This window comes from Salarias fasciatus, chromosome 1 (genome assembly GCF_902148845.1).
Source record: "Salarias fasciatus chromosome 1, fSalaFa1.1, whole genome shotgun sequence".
NCBI lineage: Eukaryota > Metazoa > Chordata > Actinopteri > Blenniiformes > Blenniidae > Salarias > Salarias fasciatus.
Window position 1 is genome coordinate 18,816,364 of NC_043745.1, and position 12,690 is coordinate 18,829,053.

Here is a 12,690-nt window from a genome sequence, read left to right on the forward strand (position 1 = left end):
TTTCATGTTTGCATTGTATAGTCAACTATCGTCTGCATATAAACATCTTGTGATGGTAAGCCTCGGTTTGAATTCTGGTGATGCTGTTAAATTGTCTGATTTAAACTGCAAGTGGTTTAATACAATGTATGAATGGTATTGGGGATAGTGGGCATCCTTGCCAACGGTTGTGAAATGAGTTATAGAGTGCTTTAATCCAGTTTTTGAAATATGACTAGATTCCAAAATGACTCAAGTTGAAGGGAAAGGACCGCCCCACCTCGTCAGAAATATCCACTGCATTTATGGCTGCTCTCACAAATGTTGAACTTTTTGATGATGTAGAGTTTTTTTCAATAATTCATTCGGTTAAACAATATTCTTGTAGTTTCTGAATAGTGTCTAACTCTAATGAATCCAGCTTGATCTACTAGCGCCAACAAGAGGATTACTGATTCAAGTGTGAGTGGCAGAGCTTTGCTCATAATTTTGGGAGCTGCATTGATTAATGAGATTTACAGTTTTTTGGATATTTCATCTAAGATTTCAGTGTTAATACCGCTGTGTAGTTTAATGCTGGATTCAAAGTGCATTTTTTTCCCATCTTGTTTTTTCAGTGTCCTTCCAGAAATTGACGTGGAAGGACACTGCCCTTTTTTTTCCACAAGCTTGAAGACAGTGTGAAGAAAACGTCCTTGAATACTTACAGCTTTTTTGTTGTCACTTTGTGTGAAAACGCTAAAGACTGTAGCTACATTTCACATAATCTCACTTCATCTATAATACAAAAATAAACCATATCCGAGGGCAACAGTGTCACCCACATGCCCTGTTTTCAGTACAAAACTACCAATTACAAAAGTCATTTGCTTTAACATAAATCCCATTTGTCAGAAAATGTAAAAATATGCAAGACAAATGTATTTATAGAGCCCATTCACACACAAGGCAATACACAGTGCTTTACAAAGAAAGAAAATAAGTAAATTAAAGTTTTAAAAATAAATATCCTAAAGGTCATCTTTAAGGTTGCCTTTTTTGCCTTTTGTCTTATGACTCAAAACTTTGCTTTTTGCCTTTTTTTCCATCTTTAGAATTCATCACCTCGATCTCCATCTTTCACTCTGACTCAGGCTTTCTCTCCGTTGTTTTGCTTTTTCATTTATTCACAATCTTGTCTAGCACTTTTTTTCTCCCTGAAACACTCGTGACATATTTTTCAGGTATTCCAGCCCAGTCTTCTTTTTCTTTTTGGTCTCATCACCTCGGCTTTTGTCTCTCTGCTCTCCTACGTTAAATCATGTAGTTTGCATATAGCGTGTTTTCTCCTGTATCCTCTTTTTATCCTTCTCAATCTTTTGCTCCATTCCTTATTCTATGAGATGTGCGATTGTCTGTCTTTTCTTTGTGTGAGCTTACCTTATTTTCCTCTGCATGTAGATCGGAATATATTCACACATGTGCTGGTACACATATGTGCCTGTGTGAATATGCCCACATATTTCAATATATTTGCTTTTTTCACAATGGCGTTTCTACCTTCCGTCTCACACGCTCATTTTTTCCAAGTCTTTTTTTTTTTTCTTTCTCTGCTCTCATTTTCTCGCCATCAGTAGCTAATAAACCTGAGACGTGTCCAATCACTGGGTGTGTGCTCTGGGTGGGATCAGGTTAATCTCTGGAATAGGGATAATATAAGCTAAACATGACAGGGTTGAAGCCACATAAAGATAATTCCATTCCCATATTTCCATATCGGTGGAGATGTCATATTCAGTGGCAGTGAGACAGGAGAGATTTTTTTTTTTTTTTTTTTTTTTGCAGGTAGATCCAATTCTCTGGTACTGAAATAAATCAAAAAGCAGTGAACACCATCCAAATTGGTAAATGCAGCACGTGTATTCAGAAACAATTCACAGCAGTCTGTAGGAGAGGTGTGACTGATTATCCTTTTATCATGTTTTCTTTCTGTCCTTTTGCTTCCAGATGAGGTTTCCTTTGTTTGACACACACTTGGCTCTCTGTCTGTTGGCTTACACTTGAACGCGTCCTGTCTTGTCTGCTCTCCACAGCGTTTGGTCAGAATGAATGTCATGACCCGGGAGTCCCTGTCAATGGTCAGAGGTACGGGGACCAGTTTCAGCTTGGCAGCTCCGTGGCTTTTCGCTGCGATCAGGGATTCATCAGGACGCAGGTACTGACAAAGGGTCTCATTGTTGTTAGGTTTACTGTTTGTGTTTCATGAACCAAAATCAATTATTTTGAAAGAAAGATTATGCAGCGATCTTTTGATTTTTGGTCCCAATATGCCAGTAATTCAATGAGTCCAGACATTTTGACAGTATGTTTTTCTGCAACAAATGAACCAAACAAATGAAGGTGCTGGGCTTGCAGGCCGACGCGTGTGCTGTCTTACCATCACTCCAAGCCAACACCAGGCCCAGAAGATAAGAACAAAGGGATTATATCATCAATGAACTCATAGGACTTGACCTACCTCCATGACAGCCCCCTTTTTACTGCCTGTGTGCCACTCAGTGTGATGAGTGGCACACAGGCACACACAGTGATGTGGAAGTCTGTCATTTGTTTTCAGAATCATGAGTTACAGCAGCTCATTGATAGTATTAGCTGATGTGTGCCTCCTTCCGTCTAACATGTGCATCAGTGAACCTTGGGTTGTCATGACCTTGTCGCCAGTTCATCCATTCTTCCTTCTCAGGACCACTTCAGATAGATACTGAGCACTCCAAGCTGCCACCACTCCACCATTTTTACCCAGCCATTGAGTTACAGTTGATAAAAGTAATGTTCCACTTCATGTCAGTGGCCGTAACGTTGTGTCTGGTCAGTGTGTTTGTACGCCGCCAGCCCTGACATGGCATCTTGTTGTTTCCAGGGGTCAGATCAGGTCACTTGCATCATCCAGGATGGAAATGTCGTTTGGTCTGCTGCCGTTCCTCGCTGTGAAGGTAAACATCGAAGGACACACACATGCGTCCATTCACTATGTCCCGTTTTCTGACTGGAAGAAAACGCATTTTACAATTTAGCTTTTTAGTTGCAGCAGAGTGTTTGAATGGCAGCTTACAAATTGTATAAATACAATTTGGTTTAATGACTTTTAGCTCAGTTGACTCTTATACAACCTGCTTGAGTGTATCTCATTCAGCGAACAATAATCTTCAGTCAGATTAACACAAGTTGGACTGAATGTTAATCATGGGGACAGATGCATTATCATCAGACTCTTTACAGATCAGCTCATATATGGAAGTGATAATGAAAAGGCTGTGAATATGTTGGAGTTTCGATACTTGAAGGTGAGTGGATTGCACTGCCAGGAACACGTCTGGGTTTCTATTTATACTTCTTTTCCATTTTGTATCTTGATTGTATTTTCAAAATGACATTATCAGCTGTTGTCCAATCTCAATAAATCGAATGGAGGAGAAAATCAAATTGAACAAGGCGGTCACCTTATTAAGTATGGAGTGTCCTAAAATATAATCCCTTCCGTTAAACAGGGAAAGATAATCGTATTTTATTTCGAAAGTGACTTTCTTGTGAAACCCAGCCACAAGTACTGCTTCTTCAGTATGCGTGGAGTGGATAACAATAAGTGAGAGTGAAGTGATGTTTTTTTAAAGCTTGCTAAAAGCTTGGAGTTACAAAAGCCACGAAAAGGGTGAAGGTATCAGCTACTTGAGACCAGAAAAAGTTCTACGAGCGTGAAGGATAAGAGACTGGAAATTACATTTGTTGGAAAGAGCCGTGGATAATACACTGATCAAGGAGTGCATGTCAGAATATTTTTTTTGCAAGTCCGATAATCAACATGTTAGTGTGACTGCTAGACTGACTGAAAAGGGGAAAATGAAAAAAACAGTTTTTATTGATGTGGAATAAAACTTTAGTTGAAGTTAACCCAGCCATTTTGTTGTGTGATAACTTTAGTGTGATAATTTTAGGACTTGAATGTGAACTATAAGCTCTATAAGCTCGTGACTGTATTTGCTACTTTAGTCTCCTGCAGCCTGGTGTGTTGTGAGGAAGCGAGGATCTATACATTTTGGCTTTATTTCAGACATAAATATGCTTGATTTCCCCTATAAATTATCATACTATAATTATTTTGGGCTTTCTCAAACATGAGTAGTCGAAATTGTTTACTGTAGCACAATATTGGCCCGGAATGATTTCTGAAGGTAAATGTTTATGAAATCTCAAAATTCAGAGAGGATTAGAGTGTTAAAATAAATTGAGCGGATGATGAATCTGCTAACTTAATGAAATAGGAGTGTTGTGCTCATGCCATAACAGTTACAATGGTGGGGAGGGGTGGAGGGTGGGGGGATTAATTTCCTTCTGTGTGATTGTGTGCGTGTCTTCATTTCTCTGCAGCTCCCTGCGGTGGCCATCTCACGGCTCCGACGGGAGTTCTGCTGTCTCCTGGTTGGCCCTCCTTCTACAAAGACTCCCTGAGCTGCCAGTGGGTGATCGAAGCACAAACAGATCACGCTGTAAAGATACACTTTGACAAGTAAGTCATTTCGTCGTACGCTCATGGAGAGTGAGACGGGACAGATTTGCTTAAAATCTGCCCAGTGGCTGCTGAGAAAATATTGTTAGGAGATGAATGATCTAGTTGTTGGTCAAGTAGTGCTTCATTTAGTTAGCTAATACATGAGCTGGGCGGACTGTCAGAAGCAATATAGGTTAGTGAGATATAAATGAAGTTGGTGAGTTACTGTTGCAGAAAATTATTAATGTTGACTTTTTTGCACATTTTTCCTGGAAACAAGCCACAGACAGATGCAGCGTAGCCTGAATCTACCATGGCTGAGATTTGTCTTTCTTGATGGAAAAGCCAAGCTATCTTCATCCCCTATGAGGCATTTCATTTATGTATGATTAAACATTTGCAACGCATGCACAGGTCTGCTGCTGAAGCCAGTTATTCTTTTAGATAGTAAGATTATTTTTGAGATAGTGTGTTCCTGCACAGGGTGTCCCATATCTTTTTTTTTTTTTTTAATTCTTATTAACCTGGTAATAATTGCTTTGCCACAATGTCGTTGCACACTAACAATTTGAATATAATAAAACACAATTATTCTGTTTCCAAGTATGTTAATTTTATTCCACAGAGATAAAAAAAAACCAAACAAGTCACTTTGTTATATTGTTTATTGTTTAATCTGATAAATCATGGAAATCCTAAAAGGTTTTTCACAAAGTATTGTGTGTATACTTATAAGTATATTAGTAAATATGTCGACCTCAGACACAAAAACTCATGCTTTCAATTACCAAAACCTCCACTAACAGAAAAATATTCAGTTCACTTGATCTAATGTCATATTGATTAACATTTCATACGGATAAACAGAAGGAATTAAAAATTTGGATTTCAGCCACCAAACGCTCTCCACGTTCAGTGAGCCTCCACCTTTCACCGCCTATGGCCTAAATCATCAGCGACTTTTTCATTTTGATTACAATTAGTATTCCTGGCATTACCTTTCATTATGTACTGTGTCTCTGCCCGGCTGCATGCTGGAGTCGGTGCTTCTCAGTTGTCTGTGATGCACTGGAGTATCTTCAGATCATCTTTCAGGATTTTCTTCAAACAGAAGAATATATTTTCCTCAAATATGCACTTTGTCTGCAAGACTGTCGGTTCTATATTTAGTGTTCAAAGGTCATCCTCATTTCTCTTGTGTGTCCTTTTTCAGCTTGTTATATCTTCGGAAAGCTTATGTATAAGACATTTTATCACTTGTCTTAAAAGTTTCACATGAGTTTTACATGAGTCAGTTAAGTACATTTGTCATGCATAAATTATATGTTTGACTATTATATATGTATTTGATGTTATGGGACATGTGTTTTTCTTTTTTGTTTTTTGCTTCCTTTAGATTCCAGACGGAGGTCAATTATGACACACTGGAGATCAGGGATGGCCCCTCAGCATCGTCCCCCCTCATCGGAGAATACCACGGCACCCAAGCACCTCATTTCCTGATTTCCACCTCCCACTTCCTGTTCCTGTTATTCACCACAGACAACAGCCGCTCCGCGGCGGGCTTCAGCATCAGATATGAAAGTGAGGCACAGCGGCTGATTGATAGAAATATTTGCAGACACACTCTCGACTGCTCACACATGCAGACGCGCTCACCCTCTTGACTCCGATGTGCTTCTGTGATGTGATTTCAGGTGTTAAAATGGAGTCGGACTCATGTCTGGATCCTGGTATCCCAGTTAATGGTCGTCGCCATGGCAGCCTCTTTTCCATTGGCTCTCGAGTCTCATTTACATGTGACCCAGGATACACGCTCAGCGACCAGGAGCCAATTGTTTGCGAGCAGAATCACCAGTGGAGTCACGCTCTTCCCAGTTGCGATGGTTAGAATCTGTTTTTCTTCCCTCTCAGCCCTTTGAGGATTCTTGCAAAATATGCCAGTAACATACTGTATTCACCTCCTGGAATGGGTGTCACATGGAGTTTCACATTCCCCAAACACAGCACAGCGTGGAAAATGTGGCCATCAAGAGAATATTAAAGTCACAAACACTGTAACACATCTCCCAAGAAAACTGAAAGAAAATGTAAATACCATAGTGGAACAGGATGTTGGTGTTGACATCCAAACCCCCCTTTTTCCCGCAGAATTGCTTCGAGTGAAGCAACGGTTATAAATACACCGTCAAAATCTGTACTGATTCAAATACTTAGCGGTGAAGTGAGCTTCATCTGAATATAATCTTGAACAAATTTTGCTGTGATTATGTACGCTGTAAAGCAGTTTTTTTTTTTTTTTTTTTTTAATTTACCCAACTAAACACGGCAGTTCATAAAAAGTAGCCACAACATATTGATATGGTAATTTAGAGTTTCCATATTTTGTGGTATTGTGTGTACAAATGTGATATTCAATTAATCCATCCTCAGATTGTGAGATGAAAATTGATCACTGACTGAAAAACTGCACAACACTGGGAAATGTAACAGTGTGTGGAGCCTGAGCTGCAGCCATTTAGCTCTTTTCTTCTGATTCATCCATCTTTCAATCATCTGTGAAGTTGCTCAGCCATGCAGTCACACAAGAGTGTGGGAGTTCAGCCAGCAGCTGTTGGGTCAGTACACTTCGGAGAGGTCGCCAATTTATCACAGGGCGACCACATATGCACAGGCGACCTCTGACCCTCATATCTATGGGCAGTTTGGAGTCAGCATTTAACAAAATTCACAAGCCCCAAGGAAGCCCAGAGGGACACAGGCAGAGCCTGCATATTAAACAAAAGGCTTAGTCATTGAATATGTTCAAATAGTAAAACCCTCTCGCTTTGCATTTGCCATCCTGTTTTATTGAAAAATAGGACATGAGCAAGCTCTTAACAAACGACTAAAAATAAATGTTCCAGTAAAATAAAAGTGAATTTTCAATGTCTGCATTTTTAACAAGTGAAATCGAACTGATTTGTTTTAAAGCCGTTTGTTTTTCGGTGATATTAATTTCTTAGATTTTCTTTGCAGTAAACAGGCAGAGTGACAAACACTGCTGCAGCATCGAGCTCGCTCCAAGTGTTTGTCAGTACGGCGCCTCTTGCACCTGCCAGCTGTTTGTTTAATATGCATGAGATAAGTTAGGGGAGTGTGTTGTGTCATACTGTGTGGTGAGTTGACTAATTTTTTTTTGGAATAAATTTATAAATAGAAATGATCAAAAACAATCACTTCATTTGACTAATATCATGTAATATAAATCCCAAGTGAGGTTCAGTCAGCCCACAAATAAAATAACCCCGCATCATGGTCGTTCCCAACATTTTCCGATGAGCCATACGTCTTCATCAGTGCACATTTTCTGCTTGAAGGTTTTATAGTCCACTTCCTTTTCACACTAACAAGTTTGAAATAGGCCTGAAATATTAAAGCGTCCTGCCTCTGAATGTAAAAACACGTAAGTGGAGTAGATTGGGCGAGGAAGCGACGAGGGCGGAGGGTGTTCCCGTCACGTACGTAACTTCCTTTCTTCACATATTAGGTTATTAAGGATTTTATTACGCTTCGTCACTTATTCCATTTCACTATTTGTAACTGGCAGCACAAGTGTTGACTGTACATTAAGTCCCAGAGCACACGCTGCTGCGTTGACTCAAGCAGGACATTCAGCCTCAGAGAAATTACACAGGTCAACAGGCTCTGCTGAAACAGATGCTCGCTGGCCGTTCGCGTGTCTTCTTATTCAGCATTTGTACACAGCCCGTGCTGTCATGGGAGATGAGAACACACTTTTTGATTTGATCTGTCGATTGAAAGGAATCCAATTTGAAGCCCAAAGCCGGGATGTCTCAACTTAGAAGTGAGTTCATACCCGGGCAATCTATCAACACTCGCACTATCAGCCATATAGCATAAGCAGTTTTAAACGACCACTGTGACATTTTCAATTTTCAGCCAGGCATGCCGTCTCACCAGACAGCTGAGACGTTACAAGATACATTATTTCACAATGGAGCGTTTTTGAAGCGATACGTAAGCCAAGACTCAAATGCAGCAAGTCATAAATTGCTTCTGAGAACGACCATTGGAAAAGATGTGTCAAGCTTATTTTAACAAGACTGCCACTTCCATCAGTCAGCCAACTAATGTCTTCACCTGGTCTATTACGCTACTTTGTTCCTTTTATTGACCAGGTAATATCTCCATTTTGGAGATGTCGAGGTTACTTTATTCATTCCTGTGGGTGTTTTGATTTGCATTAAGAAAAAAGAAAAGAAAAGGGGGATTCTGGCTTCTGGCTGCATACAGCACGCTCACACGCACGCATGCAATTTCTCTGAACACACACACAAAACATCCGACTGGATGGAGATGCGAGTCGCCTCTCGTGTCGCTGCAGCTTCTTGTTCATGTGTGGCTGCAGAACCAAAACAGTGACTCTTACATCTGCATTTTGAAACCGAGAAGCTGTGGCCAACAGGAGAAATGTGAAATTCACTGTGTAACTGGCCATGAGTCATCGCTAGGATTTGTTGTTTTTGTCGTGCTTTATGGGACATCTAGATTCAGGTTGACCACTGGACCATATGACAATCTGGCACACAGTTGTTAGCACTCTCACAGCGAAAATATTCCCCACTTCTAGTTCAGGCTTGGAAGCCTGCCTTTTCAGACTTTGCATGCTTTCCTTGTGCATCTGTGGATTGTAATTGGACATTTAATGTTTTTTTTTTTTTTTTCTTGCCACAGTTCAAAACACGCCATTTAGCTTCAAATTATCTGCAGGTGTGAATGTGAGTTTGGGTGATTGTCCTTTTCTCAGTGTTGGCCCTGTGATGGACGAGCCACCTGTCCCAGTGCACTCTGCTGTTTGCACCATAGTCATTTTTAACATGAGCAAACCTCCACAGCGGATGCATAAACACACTTAAATATCAACATAATTAATCAATCAATCAGACTAAAACGCCCCAGGAACCAGGGAATATTGTCTTTCAGCTTCAAAGTCAGGCTTACCTACTGGAAAGTTCAGAAAAGAAAAGAGAAAGACAAACTAAAAGGGCCAAGGTACTGGCAGTGAGCAGTTAATGACAGGAGAAATTAACATATCCCATTTCAAATGAGATTTCGAGTGATTTAAGATACGTATTGGGTTTGAGCTGGTTGGCCCGTGACCTCGAGGGTGCCTGTGTGAGACAATCAGAACAAAAAGCATGCAGTCACTGAGAAAACCTGCACACATGGGTTCAGAAGTGAACTGAACAGGAAGTCAGTGCTGCTCATACACATACAAGTATTCATTCATGACAATAATCTTGTTTTCTAGATGCTCTCAGAGCCACAGTTAGCATTTTCTGCAGCACTTTACAAAATGCATTAGTTTTACAAATACAGTGTCGAAAATAAAACAAACAAACTAAAAAAAAAAAAAAAACCCAAATAGCAGATAGTGGTCCCACAGGGGACTGCAGACATCATCCCCTTTCAGTAATGCCGCAACGTCCGCTGGACCTACACAGCTCGTCTTATTCCTGCAGGTCAGCTAAACTGCCAAGCAGATAATACAGAACGCTGCCTGCTTTTTTTTTTTATGTGTCATGGAGAATATGGAAGCGGCGCTGTGACATTTTGAAGATGGCAGTTGGTGCCAAGACAATAACTTGTTAAAGGTGACCAAAGTCAAACTATCTCCTTCCAGCCTCAGAATAGCCAGTCACTCCTTTTAAAAGTTAGATAATTAAAGATTGGAACGACGTTGCAGGTTGGAATGAGGATGATCAAACCTGCTCTCTCTCTCTCTTTCTCTCTTTCTCTCTCTCTCTCTCTCTAGCTTTTATTGTCTCTTTCTTTCTTTTCCTTTTCAGTTAAATGCATTCTTTGTCATTTCTTCTCCCTTTCACACATCCATGAACAATGCGGCTCTATATTCTATTCTATACCCAGGGATCATCCACACCACTGCGACAGACGTGAAACATGCACACATTTGCACGTGCCTCTCTCTACCAGGGTCAATTAGTTGATGTCCTTGTTCTGCAGTGTGGGAAAAGTGGAAATGGTTTCCACGACATCCACAAGACAATGAGTCGGAGAAATACAGAGAGAAACAGCAGCTCTCAATACAGCAACCCAGCTCAACTTCCTCTCTTTTCAAATGCAATGTGGGAAACAGTGACGGGAGACGTGAAGTTAGCTGCAGTATGACAACGTTCCATGAGCTGCACCGTCCGTCTTCATCAAGCACAAACGACTATGCAATTTTATACTCCTTCACCCAAATGAATCATTATAGGTTCATTTCAAGGGCTAGAAATGGCTTTGCTGAACTGAAATATGTATACATTTCTCACTCCGGGGTGACATTAACAGTGAAGGAAACTGTTATTGTTAATGATTTAATTCATAGTCTGGGATCTGTTTATTTCAGGGCTAAAAATGAGACTCCTTTTAATTTTCATGCCAGTCAAACACCTTGAAGTACTTTAATTGAATTAAATTTAACTGAATTGAGCTGAAAAGAATTGAAAAGGATGGCGGCACAGTCAGAGAGAAACAGAGAGTCAATATATTATCTTCATTCAGCAGTCTCTAATGCGCCACAAGCCCCTTTTTACTCTCCATTACATTACTATAGTGTTTTTCATTCTGCTCGATCCCAAATGAATTTGTCCTGTTCCATATCAGTGGTTTGGCTCTATGTGGAGGCTAGGTGTGTGGTCACACACACTAATTTCCCTCTCAAGTCATTCTCTCTTTGTCTGTCACATTCTGACTGCTCGCTTTCTTTTTGTTTAGAATTTAACCGTTCCTACCTTCAGTTTCTGTCTCTCAGTAGAGAAGCAGCGTTTACCTGCTTCTGCAGGAAAGAAGTTCTTCCTTTGTCTCAAAAACAAAAACGTTTTGCAAAATTGAATATTTAATATGCGCCATATGATTGAGTAATATATTCCAAAAAGTAATGAGTTTACATATCCATGCATGGTAATCAAAGATGTAATCAATCAGGGATTAATGTATATGAAGGAATTGCATATCTAAAACTGCATTCACAACTGTCTTTATCTAGTTTATTTTAATGTATAATTTATTCATTTCCAAACACCATTGTGGAAATTATGCAGTACTTAACAAAAGTTTTTTTGTTAATCCTCTGAACGATGTGATAAAGTTTTTTTTAGTTGTAAAACTTTTGTAATAAACATTTCTTCAGATTAAAATATACCTCTGTACCCACATTTAATAAATAGTGGACTTTGAGAGCAAGGAAATACATAATAATGTGCTGCTGAAAACTTTTCAGTATTTCCCGAGATGCTGAGATATTCCACATAACAGGGAAGGTACATTGAGTCTATTTTGAAGAATGGTGAAAACGAAAAAAAATAATCTTCTCTTTTCCAATCTTCTGTCTGTCGTTTTTTTTTCCCTGCAGCTCTTTGTGGAGGATATGTTTATGGCAAAACTGGAACTATTCTGTCTCCTGGCTTTCCTGACTTTTACCCCAACTCTCTAAACTGCACCTGGACGATAGAAGTCTCTCATGGGAAAGGTATGAACCCACATTCATGGAGTTACATGACGAAGTCAGCTTGTAGCTTAAATTTTCCTCGTCTCTTCATGTGACACATGTTACACCTTAATGTTTTAACTTTTTCCAAGGCATTAAAATTTGACCAACTTTAGCCTCTGAGGCAACACGAGCACAGATCGCCATGGCGCTTGGCAGGAAGCTTGTCCCAATTCACAGGGACAGTGTTTCTCAGGCCTGGTCCTGACCGCCCTGCATGTTTTATGCGTCTCTGCTGCATCACTCAAATGTGAGCAGAGACACATGCGAAACATGCACAGCAGTGCGTCCCTGGGACCTGGGTGGAGAAGCACTGCGCCGAAGTATCTTGCCACAGCCATGGTTGTCTTCTGTCTTCTCATGCAACCCTGCTGTGACTTAGTGATGGGAAGATCAGATCACTGCGGGAGCTTCCTGGTTTTGTCACGACTGGTGGTAGTTTTATTTTTTCATGCCTCACACGTGATGAAGAATGTATTTGAGGACTGATCGGATTCCTTCCAGATGGTATCATTCAATGAATCAACATTTAGATTGTCTAGCTATTTGCAGCCCTCGATATGTTTCCTGATATTGTCTATGCATACGTTGTGATTTGCATTCATTTGTGATTTGGTTTATTTGCTGAATT

General features: G+C 40.1%; 1 protein-coding gene across 1 annotated transcript in view; it reads left to right on the top strand.

Moving 5' to 3' along the window:
* Window positions 1-12,690, top strand: part of LOC115388994 (CUB and sushi domain-containing protein 1-like) — a 270,349-nt gene that overhangs the window by 135,639 nt on the left and 122,020 nt on the right. The window contains exons 14-19 of the mRNA XM_030092348.1: window positions 2,052-2,173; window positions 2,879-2,951; window positions 4,384-4,522; window positions 5,901-6,088; window positions 6,202-6,390; window positions 11,925-12,041. Coding sequence (XP_029948208.1) covers window positions 2,052-2,173; window positions 2,879-2,951; window positions 4,384-4,522; window positions 5,901-6,088; window positions 6,202-6,390; window positions 11,925-12,041 — 828 coding nt within the window. The remainder of the gene's footprint in view (window positions 1-2,051; window positions 2,174-2,878; window positions 2,952-4,383; window positions 4,523-5,900; window positions 6,089-6,201; window positions 6,391-11,924; window positions 12,042-12,690) is intronic.